At 40.2% G+C, this 26,704-nt stretch overlaps 3 protein-coding genes across 7 annotated transcripts; 2 read left to right on the top strand and 1 right to left on the bottom strand.

Annotated features, from left to right (window-relative positions):
- The first annotated feature begins 40 nt into the window (after nt 1–40).
- On the top strand, nt 41–5,380 carry LOC135494686 (presenilin-associated rhomboid-like protein, mitochondrial). Of its 2 annotated transcripts, XM_064782888.1 has the most exons (9): nt 41–112; nt 714–930; nt 1,118–1,240; nt 2,589–2,733; nt 3,049–3,198; nt 3,552–3,622; nt 3,864–3,974; nt 4,236–4,333; nt 4,633–5,380. In XM_064782888.1, the coding sequence occupies exons 1-9, from the start codon at nt 48–50 to the stop codon at nt 4,721–4,723; spliced, it is 1,071 nt and encodes a 356-aa protein (XP_064638958.1). In that variant the 5' UTR covers nt 41–47; the 3' UTR covers nt 4,724–5,380. The 2 variants fall into 2 exon arrangements, with proteins under 2 accessions (XP_064638958.1, XP_064638959.1); XM_064782889.1 differs by lacking the exons at nt 41–112; nt 714–930; nt 1,118–1,240 and adding an exon at nt 1,299–2,275.
- A 286-nt stretch (nt 5,381–5,666) lies between these two features.
- Nucleotides 5,667–9,657, bottom strand: LOC135494789 (arginine/serine-rich coiled-coil protein 2-like). Of its 2 annotated transcripts, none has more exons than XM_064783070.1 (9): nt 9,506–9,657; nt 9,043–9,111; nt 8,766–8,884; nt 8,289–8,658; nt 7,936–7,975; nt 7,619–7,670; nt 7,214–7,386; nt 6,258–6,395; nt 5,667–6,057 (listed from the first exon to the last, which is right to left on the bottom strand). In XM_064783070.1, exons 2-9 carry the CDS (start codon nt 9,108–9,110, stop codon nt 5,965–5,967), a joined length of 1,053 nt encoding a protein of 350 aa, XP_064639140.1. In that variant the 5' UTR covers nt 9,111; nt 9,506–9,657; the 3' UTR covers nt 5,667–5,964. The 2 variants fall into 2 exon arrangements, with proteins under 2 accessions (XP_064639140.1, XP_064639141.1); XM_064783071.1 differs by lacking the exon at nt 9,506–9,657 and adding an exon at nt 9,348–9,436.
- A 3,305-nt stretch (nt 9,658–12,962) lies between these two features.
- Nucleotides 12,963–26,512, top strand: LOC135494788 (serine/threonine-protein phosphatase 2A regulatory subunit B'' subunit beta-like). 3 transcript variants are annotated; one of them, XM_064783067.1, is made up of 12 exons: nt 12,963–13,091; nt 13,813–14,146; nt 18,573–18,869; nt 19,623–19,726; nt 20,175–20,277; nt 20,676–20,837; nt 21,181–21,337; nt 21,628–21,763; nt 22,153–22,297; nt 22,516–22,665; nt 22,822–22,928; nt 24,591–26,512. In XM_064783067.1, the coding sequence occupies exons 2-12, from the start codon at nt 13,877–13,879 to the stop codon at nt 24,769–24,771; spliced, it is 1,812 nt and encodes a 603-aa protein (XP_064639137.1). In that variant the 5' UTR covers nt 12,963–13,091; nt 13,813–13,876; the 3' UTR covers nt 24,772–26,512. The 3 variants fall into 3 exon arrangements, with proteins under 3 accessions (XP_064639137.1, XP_064639138.1, XP_064639139.1); XM_064783068.1 differs by lacking the exons at nt 12,963–13,091; nt 13,813–14,146 and adding an exon at nt 15,980–16,867; XM_064783069.1 differs by lacking the exons at nt 12,963–13,091; nt 13,813–14,146 and adding an exon at nt 18,361–18,464.
- Nucleotides 26,513–26,704: the final 192 nt, after the last annotated feature.

Genomic DNA, 26,704 nt, shown 5'->3' on the forward strand with positions numbered 1-26,704 from the left:
TATTTTTGAAAACAAATTTGATATTGTCCCATGAGGCCAGAGCAAAAATGTCGCTGTCACTTTCCCAAAATTTGCTAAAAACGTCTTATTTTTCTCGATTTATTCCGTCCAGGTTGGTTTTACCCTATTAAGAAATACATATTTACACAGTTTGATGCCCCATGATCATATTTCAGCCATTGTCGGCAAATTTATTTGTAAAATACAAAAGTTACAGGATGACGTAATCGTGTTACTCTTTCTAGTCTACTCATCTACTGACTACTCGGTCTACTCTTGGTCTTTGGGATGGTGCACTGCCAACCGTCATGAATTATGTAGTGTACAGTATTGTATGTACATTGTGTAGTAGTGATGTACACTGACTACGGTACAGTATAGTTCACCACACCAGTCACCATTTACTTAATAAACAATGCATGCATGAATGAATGTTACACACAGTGCCAACACGCCACCCAACAACACTAGAGGATGATGGTGCGACACGAAAGGGTCTTCAGGTTTTATTCCAAAATTCCGCTTGTCATGAGCATCAATCGTGCAACATAGATATCGCTTCATGACATCATACCAACTTCTGTTGAGCAGCGGTACGCACATGCAAATGGTCAGCCAATAATTCATGCATGACATCCTAATTAATGACGTCAGTTTGTACACATAAGCCAAAGTCAGTAGTTCAACTCTCATGATTTAAATTTGTTTGACAGGAGTTACAATTTACTTTTTAACAATGGAGTGACAAGTTCAAGAAGCAAGCTATGCAATCGGGAACATAGATGCCTTCAGGATGTCTACAGTTTCCCTAAAAGGTTCCTTAGGCAGCCAAGGACCAGGCCAAGTGGACTTTCACCAAGACCTGAGGTGGAATCTAAATATGGCATAACATCAAGACTCTTGATAAAACCATTTGGATTCACGGTCATGGTGTGTATGATATGACTTGAGTAGTTTATAGCATCCCTATGCAATATCAAGAAGCTCATTTGCGGGTGGACTTAAAGTACGATTGAAATACACATTTTGAATAAAATCTGTAAAACAACCCTCAATTTTCTTTTTAAGAGCAAGAAATGGAGTGCTTTCGAGATAAAATAAATTCTTCTGATTTCAGGTTTCTGTTGTAAGTTTTGGTGGTGCCATGATCTGGCAGTATGAAAGTATGAGAGCCGAAGCTCTGAGGGCAGTTAACAATGCTAAAAGTCGATTTGGCAAACATAGTGACTTAAGACAAATGGTAAGTAAGCAGTTTTAGTAAAAAAATTGCTGAAGAGATTGCTTCATAATGTCAGCTGACCTCAAGGGTAGTTCGATCTGAGGATCTGATCCTATGTGTGACAGTTGCTGGCCCCCGTCTCTGTTCTTGGCTGGCTTGTTCTTCAGGATGTGTATCTCTTACCTCCATTTTTCCAAATTACGATTTCATGTACCACACATCCTCAGACCCCACAATCCCAGTGTTCAGTTGACAGACATTGTCAGGGACCACTGTCTGCCATAGCACTGACAAAGTCATTATAGTGTCTCGATGAAATGTCTATGTGAGGTAAATTTCGTATTGTTTGTGATCTTAGATCTAGAAATACGTCAAGAACGGGGGCTGATGAATCCTTTCGAGAATACTTTGCACTTGTAGTATCCAGAGATATCAGCAAGCATCTCTTGCTGTGTAGCCTGATGTCGGGAATACAGGGACCCTAGGATTAGGAAGTAACTTAACTTCTGAGTAATAAGAGGGGTCAAGGCAAGGATTGATTGAAAGAAATAGGGTCACTAAAAACATTCTGTCCCACTAACCCAGTAGCTGGTTCCTATTGTGTCTATTTTGACCTCATGACCACATGACTTTAATAAAACTGGGGTGTCTTCTTCGACTGGCATGTTGGTTCAAAATGAGGCCAAGGATGATTCAGATGTCTCACCAGGTTTGTTTACGCAGAGTGATTGAAATTTTTCATTGAAATATTTGATGGTCACATGTGCCGTGTTGACGTTGTATTCATGTTGGATGTCATCATTGTCATGACCTTTATAACTTCTAAACAAAAGGGCTTTTTAAGTTAACCTTCACACCCCAGTTTGTGGAATGGACTCTTCTCATTCATTGACAGGCTAAGTCTATACAGGGAAATCAGGTGGAAAAGCTTGATCATTTTGTGGCTTGATGTGAACAGTGTGGCTGTCAAAGAAGGATACGTGTTCAAAATTTCCTGGGCCGTTTCAGAAAAAGTTGGCTTGTTGGTTTGGTGTTTAGATGGCCCTAATACGAGAGGTAACCAGGTCAACTCTTTTCTTTAAAAGCTTTTAGATTTACAGTTTAATTCTCCAAATGCCAGAACCTGAAAGTGATACTGTGAGTTGCCAAATTTTTGCAACCATTTTGATATTATTTATTACAGATAATGCAAATAGTTTCGATTCATGAGAAGTTTTTTTCTTCGTCTGCCAAATAAAATTTTGAAAAAAAACTTTTCTCATAAATTTTTGTATATCACAAAAAAATTAAGCAAAAATTTGGTGGTTTACAGATCCTTTTTGTTTCATTTTCTTTTTACTTGATTCAAAATAAAATGTTTACATTTCAGTTTAATGCTCACTGGAACAGTCTTAGTCCTGGCAACAAAGTAGCTGCAGGTCTCATAGCTTTGAATGTTGGTGTGTTTCTCCTGTGGAGGATACCAGCTTTAGAGCCTTTCATGGTTAGGTTTTTTTGCTCAAATCCAGCATCAGGTAGGTGTAAAATGTTTTCCATGAAATCATATATGGGTTGTCCTGTCACTATCAGCAAATTGCCGTTGGGCTTCGTTAAGCCATCCATCATCAAGTAGAACATGTTTTAATGTGGACAAAATTTGGTCCCAAAGTATTAAATCCCATTTTAAAAGTTGTAACCTGGGCAACTATAGCAAGTTCATCAAATAATAGCATTGTTTAGTCCAAAGGCTGCTCTTAGGTTTGATTCAGGAAGCCAAGTGAATCCTAGACAATTCGGCCAACTTTGAATACAAGTTTTATCTTTTGCTGTAATTATCTCATCTTTTCTAGGTGCTCCATTGTGGTCAATGGTTGGTGCCACGTTTAGTCACTATTCCTTCTTCCACTTGGCCGTCAATATGTACGTGTTGTGGTCGTTCTCAAATATCATAGGCAGGGTACTAGGAAAGGAACAGTTTCTAGGAGTTTACATGACTGCCGGTGAGTTATTTTGTATGATCTGCTTATATCTAACTGGGATACATCTAGCTAAAGTATCATATAGCTGGTGCATGCAAACCTTTGAGTCCGAAGTGTCATTGCTACCATGTACCTTGCTACTGTCCTATTTTTGAATGAGACCTGAAATATGATGGTTTCTGTAGACAGCTTACGAAACAGTGTGCCTATCGGGAGGCTGCTACCATGCTGGGCAAAGTCTCATGCCTGAAGTTGTGCTTTGAGTGACTGTATGATAGAAACCAGAATGATATAACCTACTACAAGACACCTTTTCTGTGAAGGAAAAGATGAGTATCAGTGAATTCTAAATCTGCTCTTTTCTCCATTTGCAGGTATGGTGTCGTCATTATTTAGTTATGCCGCCAAAACAATACGACCGAGTCTCATACCATCGTTAGGGGCAGTAAGTATGATCATCAACATAATTCGGTTGTGTTTTGACCTGTCCTCTTGAGAGGATGAGAGCTCTTGATATGAAACTGCTTGTCGAAACCTGCAATAAAACATATATGCTAAGTTTTCTTGGCTTATAGAACTTCACACTGGAAACACTCAGTGATGCATACTAATTGGTGTGAATGTTGCTGACATTCCTGTCTGCTTGAAACACTATTATGGATTCAGAGAAATCTTTCCCTTTTCAGTCTGGAGCAATTATGGCCATTCTAGGAGCGACATGTATAGCATTCCCAGATTCAAGACTTAGTATAGCATTTATAGGCGATCTGGTACCACATTCGTTTTCTGCCGATAGTGTAAGTATCAACCTCTTGATATATTTGTAGTTTGAGGAATTTGAGAGAATGTACAACTCTGCAGATTGTATCTCATTTTGCTGGCAGGGGTCACATTTTGGGATGGTGTACTACAGGTCTGGCTTCACAGTGAGACCTCAGAAGGCTTTTCTCAGTCAGATTATAAGCTCTTTACTCCAACGACTCCAACTGTAAATTTGTATAATTATGGATACTGAACATGTATGTTTACATGCACTCGACATTTCACTCTTGTTGCAGGCCATGAAGTTTCTGATAGCATTTGATACAATTGGCTTATTACTCGGGTGGAAGTATTTTGATCATGCAGCACATTTAGGAGGAATGCTCTTTGGAATGTAAGTCTGAACTGTTAATGTTAGTCTCATCGCGTGTTCATAAACCTCAAATAGCTGCTGGTGAAATTTGAATACTTTGAATTCAACTTGACACCAGTTTACAGGACTTTTTAACTGATATTGTCCATTGTAATTTAATACCAAGTTCGAAGCTGAACTTGTTTTTAACAGCCTAGCATAGGTCGCTGGTAGGAATGTGAAGTTGATATGTTTGGAGATATAACTCTGATAAATGGTATTGCATGAATTGCTATATTGACTCATATTTACAAATACATGTCTATCTTTTTTCTTTGCAGCTGGTATATGAAATATGGAAATAAAATAATCTGGAGAAAACGAGAGAGCTTCCTTAGGCATTGGCACGAAATAAGGGGGAAACCAAGATAGTGCAGGAAGAGAGACATTACTAGAAACTAAATATTTATACAACACTGTTATCATGATACATCAATTGCTATCAAGTTAAGATAAGATGGACTGAAACAGTTTTATTTCAGTGTTTTTAGATTGTTATGTTGGTAAACTTTAAAGGGAGTCTAAAGGCAGGAACAGTTACACAACATTGCCAATAGATGTCTCTCTTATCTCACAGGTCACAATACTAAATCAAACATGACTTTCATTTATGTTTGTGCATATTAGTCACCCGAAAGACAATCAATTTGACCCAGTAGCTCCTCGTACTGCCTATATTCCTCCTTTAATGAGCATTTCATTTTGACATTTGGGGTCAGATGAAATTGCCATTCCTGAGAATCAGTAGAGAGAAGAGCTAAGCTGATGAGTATATTTGGAAGTATGATGAACTTGATATTTTGGGTTTGTGATCATGTGAGAATAAAATGTGTTGATGCTATTTAGGCGGTTTTGGTGCATGAGCCGGACATCGGCAGATTACACCCAATATAGGCCTTATGTGCAGGCACCGTTCAAGCAGGCAAATGGTGTGAACAGTATTTACCAGATGTCGGTTTTATGTTAAAATAATATTGGCTCCACCGAGTGGCTTGGTTTGTGAAGAAAAATATAAGTTTTCTACGACAACTTCTGTTTGTGTTAGTGTCTTTTCTTCATGTTTAGTTCCCCTTTGCGGTTTGATGCCCAGCCTCATTCCCTGGTCCCAAGCCTCCTTTCTCTGGGCTGGAAGATTCTGTCGGATACTGGAGACCGGCTACAGGGCTAATTGTCTCTCTTCAATGTGTCTCATCTCTAGCAGCTTTCCGATTCAGATGATGCTCTTTGTCTCTCACGAACATTATCAAGCACAGAATGGAGCATGTCTGGACTTGTTTGGGTTAGGACAAAATAGAGTAAACCTTGAATAGTGCCACAATTAGTTCTTTATTTCATACAAGTTGTGTTTGACACCAAGACAATGATTAGATTACATGCAGTGCATTTAGAACCAGTCTTCATTCTAAAACAAATGAACAATATGATTGAAGCAGCAACACATGCACATAGTGCTCCCCCCCCCCCCCCCATTGAGCCTTTTACAACTGCAATACTGGATAAGTGCTGGCCCAACATTGTTGTAACTAGAATCCATCGTGATACACAGAATTACTACTAAATCATCTCCGCCTTTGTTTTAAAAGTCCATCAGTTCAGAAAACAGACTAGGCACATCAAGACATCGCCTCTCCTTCTAAATTTTGCCTCCGCATCATTGTCAGTTTCTGAACCCAACGTTTCATCTTTGTCTCCATGTCTTCATAAAGCTGAAAGAGAAATATGAATATAAGTATATTCTCATCTTTCACTTGGTAAGCACTCGTGTCTTCATAAAGCATTGATAAAGTATTTCATTCAAACTAGTCCAGAGTTATGTTGCACTGTTCCAATTGTGTGTGGAGGGGTCAAACTAAATACATTAGAGCTTTAAGTAACTGTGTAGTTGTCAGACATCAAATCAACTCACTATATTGCCAAGGAGGGCATCACTCTCTATCCTCTTCTTGATCATAGTGTCGAGATCGACTGGGGCATTCCCCGTACCAAACATGGCCATCTCATGACTCATTTCATCTGACACTCCATTACCATTAGATTTACTCTTCTGAAAGGAAATAACTGGGGGCATAAGAGGAGATATTAAAATGAATATCTTCTTGTTCTCTGGCATTTTTACGGCTTGTTGTATGAAGTCTATAAAGTTTGCAGATGCCAATATTTGCAAGGAGACTCAAATCTTTGACCAGGTAGTAGGATTTCATTAACACCTTCAGCGCCGAACCACGTAGATCTACGCGGCCCAAATCCCCCCTCTTTGAGCTGGTTGGGGTTTACATCGGAGCCTCATGGACTTCATGAAAGAACTACGCCATCGCCATCTTCAGGACACGGCAGGAACTGAAAAGACCAAACAGTTCCTACCGTGCCCTGAGGATGGCGATGGCGTAGTTCAGATTTAAAGTGACTTCATGAAAGAACTGCACCATCGCCATCTTCAGGGCAAGGCAGGAACTGTTTGGTCTTTTCAGTTCCTACTTTGCCCTGAAGATGGCGATGGCGTAGTTCTTTCATGCAGTCCATGAGACTCCGATAACCAGCTCAAAGGGGAGGAGGATTTGGGTCACGTAGATCTACGTGGTTCGGCGCTGAAGGTGTTAAAGTTACTCACTACCCTTTCGGCCCGCCTTAGAAAGAATAGGAGCAATATATCTGGAAGCTAAGGTTTGCATCTCATTCAAAGGCTGAAGCAAACAGAGAAAAGTGATTTGCCTAAGGTCAAGTGATTTGCCTAAGGTCACAAGCTAAGTCAAGTGTGTACATGGCGTATTGAACTTGTGTTACAGTGTAGTTTTGTCTTCAACTGAACTCAGCAATCAGTGAAAAATCACACAGCAAACCCAAGACTACCAAATTTGAACCCACCTTAGGTTTGATTGGAACACCCGATTTGAACGACACTGGCCTGAAACCATCACTCTCTATATCCTCAATTATCTTGGCTCTATTCAGCTGGTCAGCGACAGAAGGAGCCAATGTAGAAGACGCAGCTGCCCCAGCCAGCACACCTTGGGCTTTCAGCTTTTCATTGGCAGCATCTGGGGAAAAAGAGCAAGAAGAAATTCAATGAACAGATGGTATTCAGCGGCCAGATGAATGAAATTATGATAGTGGTCATCAACACACTACAAATCTCACTTTGCATGATCAACTCTTCGACTGGTTACTGGTACCAGGTTGACAAGTATTCAAACCTGTGCCAACCTGCATATAGTCTGGTCGTACCTTTCCACACCTGGCCTAAGCCTGACCTGAAAAAATTTGATTTACCTGCTGCCTTCAGGGCAAGCTGCATCCTGATCTCCGCTTGTTTCAAAGGAGGCTACAAAAAGACAATGATTCAGTGAAAACAAGTCCACAACAATAACATGGTATAACTTGCGTAGGCATGAATCAGTTACACGGATGTGACAGACCATTTGCTATCCTTCTTTGGGAAGGCTGACACATACTGGAAGCAGTCCTATGCACACATGTAGGTACTGCCTTCTGACGTAACAAAAATGTTATTTGAGGAATCATTGCTAACTTTCTTACCATCACCTCCATCATCTTATGCACCATGGCTTGAGAAAACCGTAACTTACCATTTTATCAAAGCCTGGAATATGAGCTGTGGGATCATCCCTGAAAGTTAAGAATTTGGATTGTCAATATCACTTATTCATCATTACATTCTAGCGGTATGTCACTATCTTTGTCAAGGTCACCAGATGTACGATTCAAACCATGTCAATCACACTGTTAACAAATTGAGACCAATAACGCATAATGTCACCAAGAAAAAACCTCAACATCAATGATGATGGAACAGCAATCACTGGTGGAGGTTATTTTATTCACCAGAGATCATCACAGAGTAACAGAGGTGCTACAAGGTGGCACAGGTGCCGAGGTGGTAGCATCAAAGTAATTTGAGTGTCAAAACAGTCACACTTACTGCTCAATCTTTAGATCTTTCTCTTTAATTTTTCTTTTCTCTGGCGTTGATCGCCGTGACGACCTCCTTGATGCCGATCTCGACCTTGACCTTGACTTGTAGTTGTACCGCCTCTCTTTTGACCTTGACCTAGACCTAGATCTACGTCTATCTCTTGACCTTGACCTTGAGCGAGCTCTATATGACCTTTCCCTTGATCTCGACCTAGACCTGTAGTGCCTGTCTCTTGACCTACTTCTATCATGTGACCTTGACCTACTTCGTGACCTATAGCGCCTTTCCTTTGATCTTGACCTTCGACCTCGTCTGCTTTCATACCTGTCATATCTATCTTTTGACCTTGAATGACTCCTTGAATAACTTCTTCTTCCTAAATGAAAAACAACAAGTTTAAAATGTTGTACTCTATAATCATACCATTAGAACACAATCAAATACTTTGGAGAAGGACCTACATAAAAGTAATTCGTTTCTTACTTTTGGAGCGCTCCAGAGATCTACTGCGCGACTTCCTTTTCTTATGTTTAGGTTTCTTGGACTTTTTCGTCTTTGATTGCCTGCTGCTGTAGGACGAGTCACTGCTAAGACTACCAGACCTGAAAGTGAAAGTGGAAAACACATTCAGTGACAACCTTTTTTCATTGAATAAACAAAGCTATGCATTTTGACCATGCTTTATTGCTATATTTTCTGCAATCTGCTTGGAAACTGATAGAAATGTGTCCGTTATCTGATGAGCCACATCCAGACCTACCTTGATCGTCTCCTCTTCTTCTTCTTGTATTTTCGCCTATCGTCATCGCTGTCCGAATACCATCCCATCCTGAAATAAAAATACATTTTTCTGTAGAGCTTCCTCTGTTGACAAAACTCCTTCGATATTTAGGAATCAACCAATTCTTCTTTTTCCATATGAGCACATTTTGTCATGGATTATCATGGAATCGAAGAATGGCTGAAGTTATGGACTGGACGGGCCACGGTCCACCAGGCACTATAGACTGCAGAGATGAGAGGCACTGATCAGGATCCAGGAAAGACACAATTCTCACACGGTACCTATTTTATTTGCTTTTTCAAAGTCTAAAAATGTGTTGATGACATCCAATACTACATTATCCATGCATTCAATTCATATTCTGTTTAGTGTTAGTGTTATTCATCTGAAATGAAAAGTTTGGCAAGAATTTATCCTTTCTGCGCCAACTGAAACCTGCCTTGCAACTTCCAGGGTATTTTATGTACTACTATGTTAGCTTAACATCGACTATATCTGTCAAAATAAATCTGGAGCCCTGAATTGAGTGAAATCTCTTATTTTTAGCGTAAAATTCCGAAATTTTTTAGAATTTTCCATGCCAATTTATAATACCCCCCCTATATTCCCGATTGATCACTATTTCAAGAAACTTGTAAATCTTTATCCAGCCAAAATGTCACATTCTATCTATACAGCAAATTTTAAAATGTTTAAAAAATAGAATTACGATTTCAAGAATTTACAAATTTTAGCGAAATCATGCATTTTTAAACCGATTTTGATTGCACTATTTGCACAAGGTTCGCGGCAGGCGACAAAAGTGAACCAGCCACACGTTCGCTATTCCGGCTGATTTTCGACTCACATTTTAGAATTACCGGTCAGCGAAATTTTTTTCTGCAGGATACTTCTGCCATAGTGTACATCTGACAGCCAATCAGAATTCAAGGCAAGCACGTGTCTTTGTTGACATCATCTTTCCACATGGCGCAATAATGTCAACAATGCCACGTGTTCTGATAATCTTGGAAGTTAGCAAATGGTTAGAGGAGTATATTAGCTAAAATATATTTATTTGCAGTATCTTAACATGTATTTTCATTGTCGAGTGGACTGTATTTATTGGACTTGTCTGTTAAAGGCGCACTGTGCTCGGCAAAATAGCCGAGGTTGAATGTTTATCTGTCAACCGTGTAACTAGTTCTGCTGTATATGCATAGGTGGCGCCACCATTCAATTTATTTTGTTTGCTTGTCAAAATGTGTTTTATACAATGGCCCTTCAACAATGTTCAAACTACCAAAATAGGCCTGATACCTTCAACAGCAGACATCGGATACACTGTCCCTTTAATAATTATCAACATTGGCAACACTGTCAGTGTCACTGCCCCTTAACATTTCACAAATCGCGAGACATCGGATACACTGCCCCTTTAATAATTATCAACATTGGCAACACTGTCAGTGTCACTGCCCCTTAAAATTTCACAAATCAATGCATGCACTGCAATGTAGCGATCAGATCAGCTGATGCCTCTTTTGTACGCATAATATCATCAATTTTACAATGAATCTGTGCAATTCATTCCTAAACACTACGACACAAACCTTGAGTTGAGCATAATTGGGGTCAGACAATGAACTATTGTCACATTCACAGTTGAAGTGGCACTCGGCATGCGACTCGGTATCGTCCATTGTATTTGCATTATCATGCATAAATAAACAGTGTGACGTCAAAGATCGCGCCAATTGTGATTGGCTGTCAGATGTACACTGTGGCAGAAGTATCCTGCAGAAAAAAATTTCGCTACCGGTCAAACGCAGTCAGGTCTCGTTAGGGAGTTTTTCCCAAATGAACGTGGTGATGACGTACCCATTAACAGGACGTAACATCTATTTTAAAATGCGTTTCCAAAGTGAATGCATGAGGACAACCCATTTGTGTCGCATATCACTGGAAACGCCCGATTCCCCTGATTCTGCAGGATGTTAAATCGGGCATTTTATTTCTTTAAATAAATCATAAGCGTCGCATTTGCTCCTAGCTCTGTTCACCATCCCAAATGGCAATAATTTTATTGCCAATTGGGCCGAACAATCACGAAAACCCCCAAATATTATACATTTCCTCCTGAATCATTGATTTCTTGGCCCCGTGTTGAAATGCCGTCCAGTGCCAGTTGGTGCGTTTTTCGCTGATTTGTGCAAAATTCAACATATCTCATCAGGTACCGCCATCTAAGCTAAGAAATTGGAACTAGGCATTTGCGTAAAATTAAAATATCGCCCGTTTTTAGGGCGGGGAACGATTTACAGCTGGAACCCCTGAACCAGCTCCCGCAGATCCGTTATTCATCAAGTAATTAAAGCAAGTATGAACCTGGTTTAATCATGCGGTTTATCTTAACTATAATATACCTATCAAGTTGTTTATATACCCATCAGTTTCTTGCGGCATTGCTCCCCTGGGTACGTCTTGTATACGTTTCATGTAGTACTGCTGGTCCACGGCAAGGGAGCGAGGGAGGAATAGCTTCTCCGTCTTTCAAAGAAGATAAGAGAAATGAGAAAGTCACAACAAGACTGAGTCGGCCTTGGCAGCTTCGCCGTCTTGCCGGCACAGTGAGCGTATTGAGATAGTCACAACCAGACTAAATCGATCGGTCATTGCAGCTCCACCGTCTTGCCGACACGGTAAGAGATGATGCGAGAGAGTCAGAACCACAAGCCGAATGGGACCTGGCTGCACTGCCGTCTTGCCTACACGATGTGAAAGCCGATGTGACTGCATCACCAACATCACCGTATCGCGACTATACTCATAGGGAGAGAGGTCACATCCAAATCAGGCCGAACACGCCGAGAAGAGGCATGACACCATGTAGAGACTTGGCGTATCCAGCAGAGATATGGAACAACCTGCGTGGAGAGAAGGCACATCGGGAGGAGACATGTTACACCCTGTAGATGCACACCTTGTACAGAAACATGGTGCACTGTGTCTGGGGATGGCTCATCGAGAAGAGAAAGAGCACATCCGGTAGAGACATGGCACATCCAGCAGCTACCATGTCGAGAGGAAGTACATCCGAACGAGACATAGTGCAACCCTGCAGCGCCATATCACACCCTGGATAGACATGACACATCCAGTAGAGACATATCACGCCCAGCAGAGATGGCACATCGAACAGAGACATAGTAAACTCTGTAGCTACATATCAACACTCTGCATTGACAAGGCACATCGAGTAGAAACATGGCACACCCTGCAGCATATGGCACACCCAGCAATAGTATATTATTAGAAACACGGCACACCCTGTAGAGAAATGATACATTCAGTAGAGACATGGTCCACCCTGTAGAAACATGGTCACTCTGTTGGGAGAGTGACATCCAGATCAGACAGAGTACGCCTAAAGGGGCATGGACTTGGTACACTAAATTTAATAATAAACTTCAAAAATTTCTTTCTGAGCATATGCGGAAACCGTTTCTGGTCTAATATCACTTATAGACTTCATGAAAATCTCCGGGCACTATAAATAAAAAAGTGAGAGCCAAAAACGAGGTCTGTAAAGTCTTTGGTCTGTAGAATAGACCCTGCCAATAAAATGCCCGATTTAACATCCTATAGAATCAGGGGAATCGGGCGTTGTCCTCGTGCAATCAGTTTGGAAACGCATTTTAAAATAGATGATACTTCCTGTAATAATGGGGCACGTCATCATTGCGTACATTCGGGAAAAACTCCCGAAGGAGACATAGTGATAGTCAGAGACAGCAGGTCGAGTGAGACACACTTGACAATGATTACCATTGACGACGTTTGGAGAACGCACCATTGCAACTTTGTAGTCTCGCGCTATCTTTATTATTTTGCATCCAATGACCCCCAGAATCTACACGAAGTGCTGTACAAAAACCAGCTATTGAAAGTGTGCTGTTCAAGATTTACTTCAACGAACATGGCGCTGGATTCCAGCAAAATTGTTTACATTGGCGATAGATTTTACCGGCATTTAGCAAGTTGAGGTACCTTTATCATGAGTGTTGTGTTGCTTCATTTAGAACAGTATGTAGAGAAACATAGGACCAAACTTCATATATACCTGGCATGGCGAACAATGTGAAAATATTGTATGAAAACAAAACACAAAGTCAAAAACACTGTGCAAGTGCAAAAAACATTTAAAATCTTCGCAGTGGATATTTGACCGTGTCACGGTTTCATTTTATTTTCGCTATTTAGCCAGAACTTCCGTTTGACACACACAGTTAGAGTTCATGATTTTCGGACTTGTATATTTTAGATTTCTACTGAAACTGATTCCGCTGGCAATGTTTTTTTGCCGGACGACGCACACCGGTCTTCTGCACAGGGGCCTGAGGCCGTGAGGGGGTAACACCGCACTTTCATAAAAAAGTGTTCCTCATTATCCACACTGTTCTTGTTCGACGCTTTAATAGCGCATTCAACAGCCGAAAGACATCGGCTGTTAAAGAAAATTAATAAATTCTGCTAGTAAATTCGTCACAAACTGTGAGCACGCCGCATCCTTCCATCATCATCACCAGATATAAACATGTCGAAATTGCCGATTTCAAATAATTGTCCAAGTCCGAAAATCATGAACTGCGCATGTCAAACGGAAGTTCCGGCAAAATAGTGAAAAAAATGTGAAACCGCGACACGGTCAAATATCCACTGTGAAAATCTTTGTCACAAAAAAGCAAGCTGAATATCACCTTTCAGGTTCTAAATTACAAGTACCGTACTCATTCCTTATGAACTGGATCTGACCAACACTGGTGCCAAGATGACCTTGAAACCCCTTCTGAAGGTCAAGGTCGATGAACTGTTCATTCGCTGGCTTTCCGAGCCAGAAACACAGACACTTCTGAAAGAAAACTTACATCAGCTGAAGCATGGTGAGCCCCTCAGTTCCCCGGTCCCACAAGCTACCTCGGCCCGGAATGCTAAGCCAGTGTCTCCTAGGGTGCGTCCAGGATCTCCGACAACACCACCCTGCTCACCAACGGCTAAGATCATGAGTCCGAGAAGTCCCAGAAAGAACACAAGTAAAAAGGTAGGACAGTTTTAAAATATTTCATGTATCACTTTTCAGTAAAATCAAATCAATAATGCCAAAGAGCAATTTGCAGATCCAACCTACCTGTATCAGGAATCATCAAAGATTTATCAAGGCATGCAATATATTATGCCTCCTTTAAAGTTGAAAGAGAGGAAATTATGACACCCAAGGCCAATATTATATAACAATTTATGTAACTTAAATATACCCCCTTCACCAACAATATTTTTGTCTCTTTCGACCGGTGAGTCCTCCGAGGATAGTCAACATCTTAGGCCAAGAAGAAAGAAAAAGTTTTTAATGTTTAAGAACAGAAGTAGAACTGGTCCTTCAGGTGTGCAGATGTAGCCTTGTGGAAACTTGATGAGACTAATGGTTGTTAATGTTATGATAACTCCAGTGAGTTGTGACTCACCAGGACCTGATGAAAGTTTTAACAACGTGCTTAACACTGACTGATCACCAAATTTATTTTGAGATTTAGGAGCTCATCAGCTGGTCTGATTCATGCAACAAACCATGTGTTTTTATTTTGCTTTGGAAACCATGTAGGGGAGGGTAAATGTATGAGTTCAGAATAGTTCTGACATCACCGGTGAGTGTGGTGGGTTATGAGAGTATAAAAATTTATAATCTGACTTGAGCATGTGCTGTGCATTCAGGTCCCTGGCCATTCTGAATAAACCACGGGTGATATCATTCCTCAGAAGTGGAGACAAATACAGAATGAGCAGGCTATAAATAGCAGAAAATAATTGGCCTCTAGAATGAATGGGTTAAAATTCATTAATTTCTTCTTGATACCATTGAAAGCTGATCTGACCGTGTACTAGCTGATGACTAGCCAACATGGCCAAGCTCAGCAGGTAAAGTAGGAAAAAGTCGCTCCACTGCAAAAATAGCCATTCCCAATCAGCACCAGGTTCTTATATCTACATCTATGGCTCTGATAAGTAATTTTTCGATGAGAAGGATGATGACAACTTCTTGATTGGATCGCTAAACAAATCTTTGTCTGTAGTTTAGGTGACTCTCAGCGGCAGATACTGTTTTATTAATAGAATCAAGAATTCCAGTTCAGTTCTTGTGCCATTGCTGTATAAATTGCACATGCATATATTTTGTTCAGGTTGACATACTTTTCGGGTCTTATGGGGGAGTATGTAGTTCATTTTAATCCTAGTCCAGTCTCTAAAACTCTCAGAAAATTTCTTTTTGACCAGTGAATCATGGAATAGAGATTCACAGTGAATTTCAAAACTGATGTGAAAGAGAGCACCTATTCACTGAAATTTTCAAATCAAGCAAAATCTGAAATGGTAGTTAGTTTTCCCCTACATGTACATATGGGCACTTGCAAAAATATAGGGCTTTGCACTACAGTACATTTTCCTGGCAGTTATCTTGGCTGCAGGTGAGCACATTGGCCCTGGCCTTAAAAGTATTATGTATTTAGTCAATTTCATTCTAAGATCGCTCTGCAGTACAAATTTTAAAGTCAAATCTTTTAAAATCAAACAGGATGACATCGTTTCCTCTTCATCTGATAGTGATTACTAAACTTCAGAGCTCAGTCCAGTAAGAAGTTACCCAAATCTACATAGCTGCATTTTCTACAAGATATGCACTGGTGAAAATAACCAACTTAGGCCGAAACAAACTTTTCGATGTTATCATTTCCATTAGCAACCATAATGCACAGCATCCAAACCAAAGTACACTCCCCTCTCACGATTTACCTGTGAAGGTTTGGCTCTTGATAGCCACCGAGATGCTAACCCACTCCAGATCTCACAAGCACTAGCTAGTCATAGTAGTCCCTACGATAGCCTAGCGTGCTAGCTTATGCTTCAAGTACTGGAGTACTCTGTTTTCCTGTGGATGGATACAGGCCTATGTCTTGGCTCTATTGAGAAGATCGCGATATCATTCTGTTCAAGGCCTTATGGGAATTATAAACCGTGTAACTGAATACGGAGCTAATTCTATTTCTGTTGGATAAGATGAATGAAACAATGGAAGTTGAGTTACAATAACTAATAAGAGATTGTGATGTTGGCCAGAGGATGGCTAGCAATATTTTGAGGTTTGACGGGAGGCATATGGCAGTTTGAATCACCAAGGCTCCTATTTGTTTCATACATGTACTTGTATGAAATAGCAGGCTTCCAGTTTGCTGCTTGGCGCGGCCGAAAAACCAATTTCGCTTTTCCAATTTTTGGCAAAATTCTTGTCTTCCAGCTTTAGATCAATTCTGTGATAAGTGAACAAGAATTTAAACTTCATCTCGCTATATAACCTGCTTATGCTGAAGACTCGACTTATCACCATATGCCGCAAAATTGGTTGACTTTATTCACTGCCCCCACAGGATCTCTTAGTTATGTGTTAATTTCTTCTGGAATAACATGATGAGCTGACCAAAATTCAGTGTTTACTTTTGAGGAATTGAGTTTTACCGAAATCTGCATTATGCAGAAGCCACCACATGCTCACATACAGTACGTGTACACCCGGGTCACACTGTTTTACAACTCGTGCGTAGACCTCAAGTGGCAGCGCGCCATCCATAGTTGTGATTCATGTCAGGTCGGTTCGATTACTGGGGAGGAGTGTGGCGCCATCCATTATGGCTACTGCTCACCAGTGTCGTCAGCGTCGGACTCGAACAGTAACAACACTAATGACGGCGTTGATAATGCTCGATATCTTGAGGTGAGTTGCTTGAGACTTCTTGTAGAGTGACCATAGTCTGATTCTGATATTAGTGATACCCTGAACGTTTTGGCGGAGGTGTGGGGGTCCTCCCCCAGCAATTTTAAAACCTAATGCTTTGAGAGGCTATTACAAGCCACTTCCTAGGACAACATACAGCTGGTTGGGAAGATTCTTAGTTCCGAATCCTTGCTTACGCACTTCTCTGCAATAGAGTTTAAAGATAATGTGATGACACTCTGTACTAGCTGCTCCACATCCCCTTTATGACTATCGGTCTCTTGGTGGTTGCGTGTCCAAGTATATCTCCTCTGACGCACATAGGACTTTTGGTTGCTACCGGCTGTCTTCTTGTAACCATAGCTTTCTCTCCCCAAAAGCTATCGGAAAAGTCTTACATTTCCACCATTCTGTATTTACCTTACCAAAGAGCAATGAAGCTGGTTGCCTTAGAGACCACCGGCTTTGAACGGGTAGGCCTGTGTAAGTCTCCTAATGATTGGAGTCTGGTGACTTGTATTGTGGCACGTTCATCTAATATCCTGATCTCATGCGATGTCAGATTTGATCTAGTGTTATCCAGCATTAACCAAATCCTCTATTAAAGTGCCTTTATCACCAAGAACTTTGCCAAGATATGGTAAAGACATGGGTCTCTTGGCTGTGTTGGCTGCAAGGCAATTGTTGGTATCTCTGAACTGTTCAAAGAAAGTTGCCTTTCAGGGTTGACCATAGGCACCATCATTTTGGCTCGAAGTTGAAATCCTTTAGTAAATTTTGAACTCAAGTGAAAACAAGTGAATGGCAGTTTCATCAAGGGTTGGAGTCAGGTCTTCAAGTAAACTTTAAAAGTATTATAAACAACTGAGCATTTGAAGGTCAGTATCCTACCCCCAAGCTAGAAAGTTGGCCAACGGGCCGTGAAAAACAGCTCGGAATAGAAATTTCTGATGAAATAGCCAACTGGCATTGCCTGACTGCACCTGTGGGCAAGTTCATTAGTTTGGAATCTGGGAGAATATGATTGGTTATGGCTGTGTTGTGTTGATTAGCTTGATTAAGAAGAAAGTGAACTATGTTATGCTTCGTCATCCATGAAATGACCCATTTTAAAACTTGTAATCTGACCTTCAATTTGTAAATGCAGGTACGACAACCACCATATTGACCAAGTTTTGATTCGGTTGGTCCAGGTTCTGATGCACATTTGCAGATAATTTTAGAAAAAGTTTGTTCTAGATTGACCAGTGTACATTTCACCTATCCTGATATTTGAATCCTTTTTTGATGCACTGAAGTCGCATATTGATGAAAAAAACCTCCCAACAGGATTTAACGCAGAGAGGGCCTATTCTGCACTCATTCATTGTCGTCAGTCTGCTTACTGAAGTGTCCTTATCAGTTGTAAATACGTCGCCAAACCCAAGTTCAAGCGATAACCCAGAACTGGCTGCACTTTTTACCAAGAAGTCACTTTTCTTCCTGGTTTCGTTACTTCTCGGTGATGTTTTTGCCAAGATGGCAAGGATTGTGCGTTGGTGGATAGTGACTTAAACCCCCACCCGTCCTATGCTGCTTGCCGATGGGCTCATTTACTGTGAGTTTCTTCTTTTCAGTTTTCAATATTTTTCAGTGTTTTCCTTCCAGTACTAAACTTGAAGTTTTGAAAAAAGTTAAAACCAATTTTAAAATGTTCTATTTCCAGACAGCAAAAGACAATCGAGAGAAAGAGAGTCGGTTTATCGAACAGGAGAAAAACAAGGAGAACCTAGAAAACTATAAAAACAATAACAATTCATTAAAGAACAGACGGAGAAAGAGTCGAGATGCTGGGATACGACCGTTATCGAACCGTAATCTAAACATCCCACAATTCTACTTCCCGAATGGACCGCCGTGTTCTAGTGATGAAATCGAGGCACAGTTACGCAAAGTTGCAAGCGAGTTTTCTAAATTTGATGGAGGGAAAGCGACAAGTCGTCAATTGGGACCCATGGCAAAGGTAAGATACTGCTTTATGACCTGGTTGTGAAGTTCACTAATCAAAATATTAATAAGTCCAGCATTCTTGTATAAAAAGCTTCATTCAGTGTGTTTGGGTTACTGTGATGATGTACGCCCACCAGCCATAACCTAGGTAAACAATTAAGACAGCAAACTTCAGGGAAACAAACAAGGCAACGTGTTTTAACCTGTTGCTTTACACTGGTCACCAATGAGGGTCTGGTACAGAGAATATTGGGTTTTGAGTTGGCCCCTTAATTGCTTTTACCTACATGTATAATCCTATCCAATATGCACCTGCCTTGCAATAAAAATAGCCTAGCGATCCAAATATCATGATATTGCCATCAGTCTATTCATAAGTATGAGGTAGGCTACTTGTATCACGATCTTTGTGCTAACTTATCAAACCTGAGGTTGTTCTTGGTATGGTGGGCTAAGTTATTGATGGATCTCCAAGGAGCCTATATCAGGGTGCTGGGCGAACTTTAACCCCCTTTGGTCTCGCATGAGTCAATTCCATTCAATATGATCCAGGTAGTCAGGCCATCTCTCTAAGGACTGCATTTGTCAGGTCAAACAATGTCCTTTATAGAGGAGTTCTGCTTTGCTAATGTAACTGCTTCTTAAAAGCTGTTCTTTATTGGCTATGATTATGAAGCATCCCACTCCTAGAACTTGATCAGGAAAACATCGTGACGACTCTGTGGTATTTTCCTTATAAACGTCTCACATTTTCTTCCGATTCCAGGCATGTGGTCTACCATTCTATTGGAAGGGTCCATTGTTCATAGCGTCCGGAGGAGAGAAGAGTGGTCATGTCACTCTCCAGAATTTCACTGCCATGTGGAAAAAGTATGTGCTGAAAAGTTCATGAATAATTTCATACCTCCCCTCCTGAAAAGATTGGCCAGGTTGGCTTGATAGACACTCATTTCTCGCAAGCTGTTTTATTAATGTAAAAAGCTTGTGCTTGTGACTTAGTTTAATGCAACCAGCCACTTCCAAACAAGTGATCAGTGGATGTTTAACATCAGTTTCAAAGTCTCAAGGCAAAATCATGTAATAATCGCTTGGCCACTCAACCATAATGTGTGCACAGTTTGCTTAGAACAGACTAGGGCCAAATAGGAGGCACCACAGACCAGTTCTCTGTCTTACTGTGTACTTACTGGTGGCACTGGTAGAGTATCTGTTGCATAGGCTTCATGCAGAAACACTCCAAAAGTGCCTATCCAGTGTCTGCTGATCGAAGTGGGAAGTCTATTGTATTTGGTCCTAAAATCGTGCTTTTAAACTTCAGGTTAAACCAGAGTCACTTCGATGATCCGTCGAGATTTCTCCGTCTTTTAGCAAAACCAGGATGCAACTATTTATGTTCAGATGATTTCATACCTCTGATTCAGGTGAGTCTAATAGAGGGCACTAGTAGAAACACATTTGGTGAAAGTAGCCCCAGTTTGATCCTCTTCTCAAAATGGTAGCTTTCCAGAGCATTGGGGTTGCCATCGTCTGACTGGGAATGGACACTGCCTCCTCAAAAGACATCTAAGACTGGGCCTGCGCGACTCTCCAATCTGTTAATGTGGTTTCGGTGAAATAACGCCAGAACAAATCCTGGAGGACTCTCCCTTGATCACCAACCGAGGGGAAGTTTGAGCCTTCGTACGCAGAAGTAGAAGTCCTGCTGAGAGTTTGTCCTACTCTGCGTTGAACCTACAGCCTTCAGTTACGACTGCAGTATTCTTGCTGTTACACCTCTGCGTGATGACCTTGACCTTGGCACACATGTTGATCATTTCAGGATGTCGTTGACTCGCACCCGGGTCTGACGTTTTTACAAGACGCTCCAGAATTCCATTCAAGATACGTGCACACGGTGGTCGCGAGGATATTTTTCTGTGTAAATAGATCGTGGACGGGTCGAATCATGATTCCTGAATTACGCAGGAGTAATTTTCTTCAGGTATGTCAGTGCAAGATATTTCAATTAGTACACTTTGACAAATAACAAATTTGCCACGCGAGAATTGTTTTGTGGAAGTGTTTAGTGTTTTACTCCTGTCTTTAATTTGTAAAACAGAGCTTTAACTTAATGTGCTGACTCTTCCACTTGTGACTTTGGTCGCCTCACTGACCATTTGCAAGGAATCCTGACTATGCTGATATCGTCAGAAACTGTTTTGATTGAGAAAATAATCTGACGCACACTATGACTTCATCATTCCAAATTACATATTACCTATTCCCAAAGAAATGTTCTGCCTTACGGTAAAACTATTTAAACTACTACCTTCTGTCGATTTCAGGTATTGGCCTCGTTAGAAGATGAAGAAGATATAAACCAAGTGACAGACTTCTTCTCTTACGAGCATTTCTATGTGATATATTGTAAATTCTGGGAGCTGGACAAGGACCATGATCTGTTCATTAGTAAAGAAGATTTAGCAAAACACAATGACCATGGTAGGTATTATAGTGCTTCAGTCATCTGATTGATTATCATAGTATGGTAATGTACTCTGCCTCATGTATTCTACTATCTGATTTGTGAAGACCTGTTCTGGGGAGCTGGGGGGTCATTGCCTCCAGGACCTACGCTCACAGAGAAGGCAGCTGTCCGCAGGCCAACACATTCAGTAACATTGAGTTGTAAGGCAACAACTCAAAATAAACTGGAGTTTGGCCATGCACAAGTTTGAATACGGTGAATCAAATATCATTATGATTAGTTCTGAACTGAATTGCCATTTCAGCCATTTCATCTCGGATGATCGACCGTATATTCTCAGGTGCTGTGACGCGGGGTAAGGCTCAGAAGGAGGGCAAGATGAGCTACCCTGAGTTTGTCTGGTTCTTGATTGCGGAGGAGGACAAGAGGCATTCAACGAGGTAGGTGGGAAAGTCATGGGGAGGAGGTGATTCGGATGCCTTTCAGAGGCAACCAGAGTTCCTGGAGGAAACCTTTGGTGTCAATTCAGGAAAATGGGATTGAAAAGGTTAAAGCTGTTACAAGCCAGTAATACTAGAGACTGTTATAGCAGAATGTAATTACCAGTACAGTAATTGGTTAAGATGATAGTGTGGTCCAGTAAGACTACGCTCTCATATACAGATGACAAAGATCAATTTAGATTGGAGATCCATACTTGCTGAGGTGACTGTGATGTGTGTGAGAATAAAGTTACTCAATAATGAATATGCCTTTAATGACACTTGAGGAGCCTCCCCTTGTTTCATATTAGCGTAATTGCTGCTAACTGTGGTTTCTCTCCTTTCAGTATCGAGTACTGGTTCCGTTGTATGGACCTGGATGGGGATGGCATCATTTCCATGTTCGAGATGGAATATTTCTATGAGGAGCAGCTGCAGAAGATGGAAGCACTAGGGATTGAGACACTGCCTTTTGAAGATATATTATGTCAGGTGAGAACTGTAAACTTTTGATGCAAGAAGTCTACATGAAAATGTATTTGAACTCCACTAGAACCTCCCTTAGTGGACGCCTCTCTACTAAGGACAACCTCTCAATTAAGTACAATAGTTTTGGTCCCAAATTGGTTTTTGGCCACAACAGTGATATCTGTCTCTCTCCTTGGGATTGACTATGATTGTGTAAACCTTCTCATTATCTTCTGTTTCAGATGTTGGATTTAGTTAAACCAATCCGTCCACATGCAATAACCATGGCTGATTTGAAGGCCTGCAAGATGACCAATATATTCTTTGACACTTTCTTCAACTTGGAGAAATACCTTGATCATGAACAAAGGGATCCTTTCTCTAATCTTAAGGTAAAGTTTAACTGTGTGTTGGTGTTCCTCTGGGTATACCATGTGTGTGTTACCCTATGATATCTGGGGTATCTTACCCTCTCATGTGACAATATTTCAGTGTCACTCCCTAAAGAGATGTACTTTGTTGATATTAATCTCGAAATCTATTTTCAGGATTATGAGATGGATGGGCCAGAACCGTCCGATTGGGAGAAGTATGCTGCTGAGGAGTATGAGATCCTTGTTGCTGAGGAGGGGGCGGGACAGAATGAGGATGAAATGTAAGTATGGTGTGGTTATTGTAGTATAGGTGGCGCTGTAGATGTTGTACAGATAGTGATGTATGTGGAGGTTGTTATTGAAGTAGGACTAAAGGTTCAGTGCTCCAAGACTATTAACCCAATCCTAAGTTCTCTCCAGTGGCTCTTCCATGCATCTTGCCAAATCTGTTGGTGGGTTTGACCAATAAACAGTAGGAAAATGACCGAGGTCTTATGCGACATGTTGTGACAGGCCAAAGAGTACAGTTTTGCCAGGTTAAATTCCCAACATTAAGAAGACATTACGCTATGCGTCAGGTGTTTTTTGTTACTTAGATTTTGATATTTTGTATGCATGCTATTGTTAAATTACGTATTAAATGGTTTCTCTTTTTACCACTTGGGGATGTTGTTGCATGAAGTGGAAATATGCTCACATCTCTTACATCTGTTTTTGTAAGTATTGACAAAAATGAGTGAAAGTTTTTTGGGTTAAAAACTGAGCGTTATTTTTTCAAGTTTGGTTATCGGTTTAGTTAAGTCCGCTATGAAGTTTTCAGTTAACTTTGAGTTGTTTCTACAAATATTCTGATTCTGAGTTTATTGTGACATTTCCATTTCATTTTCGAAATATTTTGCTTCTTCATTCACAACAGCGGCTTTTCCTCAGCTCAAACATTATTTCGGGTAATTTTTTGGTCAAGGCATGTTGTTTTTTTTTCTTCACAGTAGGCCATCACGGCAGACATGTTTCGTGCAACAGTTTGTTCCACCAGCCAATGATCCTTCCCTCAAGATTATTTTCAAAACAGACTGAAAAGTCCAGCACTTCAGAATTTGACACTTATTAATTTTCATCTTCAAAAACAGTTCCGAGCATGATCCTTTTCCTAGCACTGCACCCAGCCGTGTGGATCGCTCTTGAAAAAACTCAGGTGAGATTCCTATACGCGCATCGCAAATGAGGTTTAAGTGCACAGGACATAGGTCGAAAATGCTGGTTGTTTCGTGTTTGGTGTTGTCCTATTTTGTTAAGATTTATCACAGTGTTTTGTAATACATTTGGTATTTTCCTCTTTTGTTCAGTAAGTACCTTCTTTGAGGGGTGAGTAAAAAGATAAATTGCTCATAAATTTGTTAATTTGTTAGGTTTTAAGTTATTTGTCATTCATGCATAAATACACAGGACTTGCTGTTTTAACCTTTGTTCAGAAGTTGAAATTTTGTTATCAGAATTTGAGAAGTTCATGAAATCGATCATACATTCCATCCACATGGCCTTGTCACTCTCATTGTGGGTTTTTCGTGTTTTGCATGCAATCAACAACAAAAAAAATCATAAAAAATGCATGAAAAAGAGGATACTCACAACAACACATGATAAATTTCACTTTATTTAGAAATTTTCTTGACATTTGTTGAAGTCCACTGCAGTCTATAAGTTTGCTGAGAGAATTTAACAACATATTGTAGACCAATGTAGAATATTTCTTAGACTAGATATAATTTTTTCGCAAATAAATTTTGAAGATGATTTTGAATATAAATTTCGTGATAATTTTATCGTTTTTTCTCCAATTTTTTTGTAATTTCAGACATGTCAGATTACGGTAAATGCTCAAATGACTTGTATTTATTCTATTACCCTGTCTGTTGATGTGTGCCACCTTTTTCTCATTGCAGTAACTATGAAGATGACTTTGAACCAGAAGAAGACGAGGAACTAATGGCGTTAGAACACGGCAAATTCAAGTTAGGGGAGACACCCGTTCAGCGTACCAGTAACCGTCCAAAGGTCACGTCACCTACGGAAGAAGATATCTACGATTTCAGTCACGTGAATTCTGACACCCTGGGTTATTAGATGCAGCAGTGTATCGAGGTGTGAACACCTAAGACGGTCTTGACGTCCTGACGACCGGGCGATTACATGTCTTGTGATGTTGGATAAAGTTTGCATTTGCTTTGTGTCATGAAGCAGAATGAGTGACGTTTTCATGACATTGTTGTAAGTGTGCTCAGTTGTCTATGCCAGCATAATGGTGCTAAAAAGTACTTGTGTGAACCGCTGAGATTACGTTGATACAAAAACCTCAATATTTTGAGCTGAAATATGCCTTTGTCTTTAAATAGGGAAAACATTGGGTTAAGTTAACAATAACTTGGCCAAAAAATGTTCAAGTGTAATGGGAAAGACCTCAGAGGGTCTTAAGCAGATACGCCTTATCTAATACTTTTGTGCTATTGTACTTTTGTTTGCATAGTTGGAAAGTCAGAAGCAGACAAGTCTATTACTTAATAAGGGGGATGGGTGTCTCATGAATGGGGGAGGGTTGGAGTGTAGTATTGCCAATTATAATTCATGATTATCTGCTATAGAGTAGCATGTGTTTGTGTGGTGTAAACTTCTTCTGCCTTTAGTAGCTTGGTTTGTAATTTATAAATTGAAGAGATTTAATAGTCAGGTCACAGTATGTCCCTAAAAAGTTGAAAAATGCCTTTCCAGTACTTAAAATCATTAATCAGTTATCTTTCTGTGAAGATTATAATCAGGAGTATTGTAGCTATACAAATCATGCCTTTCCTGTGTTTTCAGAATTTTCTAAGAATGAGACTTTTTCGGGACATACTGTTTTATAGCGATCAAAAGAAAGATTATGATTTATTATGATATCACTTGTATCATTTCTACTAGATTTTATTACGATAGTTTGTAAATATTATGATTCGCAATTTAAGTTATTACCAGATAGAGAAGTTCAATTTGTAACAATGGGTGCTCAGGGCTTGCACCTTACCTGAGGGTGATTATTATGTTATTACCCAATCCACATAAACAGTCAAATTGAAATTAAGTAGGCACTGCAACAAGAGAAATAATTATGATCTCTGAGATAAGCTTATGAACTAATACTCTCAACCTTTTAGATTTTGATTGATACCCACCGATTTAACGAAGATGTATGCCGTCCTATGCCAGGTCATATGTTCCCAGTAGAGATTCTTATGCAATTTAATATCCAGTCCTTGTCTGTTTAAGGTGAATGTTTATGATATTGAATGGAGTTGCTCTATTCTGTTTCATTGACTGTACATTATATTTGACTTGTGTGTGGTAATGGACAATTTGGCACAGTAGCAGTTTGGGATATGTTGTTAATTAGGTATACTTATGTACACAATTTCTCAAACCGATATTTGCATTTCTTCAATGCCACTTCAACCACAATCACAGTTCTGTCAACTCACCTGTTTCCATCACATGAAGAGTCAACGAAACTTGTCTTACTGATTCAACCTCAGTCACATGGATTGTATCAACATTTTGATTGTATGAAGGCAAGCAGTAAATGCCTGTGGCAATCTTTGATTGTTTGGTCAATCTCTGTAGATTGGGAAGCAAGTTGGGTACCTTTTCAAGGCCCGTCATTGGTGACTGCATTTCTTAGCAGATTCGTGGGCCGTTGCAAATCATGTTTTGTGGAAATGGGTTATCTGTTTTCTCTGCTCATGCACTTTAGTCCTGCCAGGCATCCATGGAATCAAGAATTCATAACGTCTGTGTGACTTCTTGATGGAATGGATACAACTGATCTAATAAAATATTTTAGACCAAATTCTCTGTTGATTTTCTTATGTTTTAACCTAAGGAATGAAGGCATTATGTTACTTGATATCAGGATTATTCTCTATTGAGGAACCATCCAGACTTGATAGTGTCAGAGCCATCCAGGCTGTACAGGTACAAAGTACTCTACTCTCTTGAAGTCCTAGCGTATTTCAAAATGTTGAACTGA

This window comes from Lineus longissimus, chromosome 10, assembly GCF_910592395.1.
Source record: "Lineus longissimus chromosome 10, tnLinLong1.2, whole genome shotgun sequence".
NCBI lineage: Eukaryota > Metazoa > Nemertea > Pilidiophora > Heteronemertea > Lineidae > Lineus > Lineus longissimus.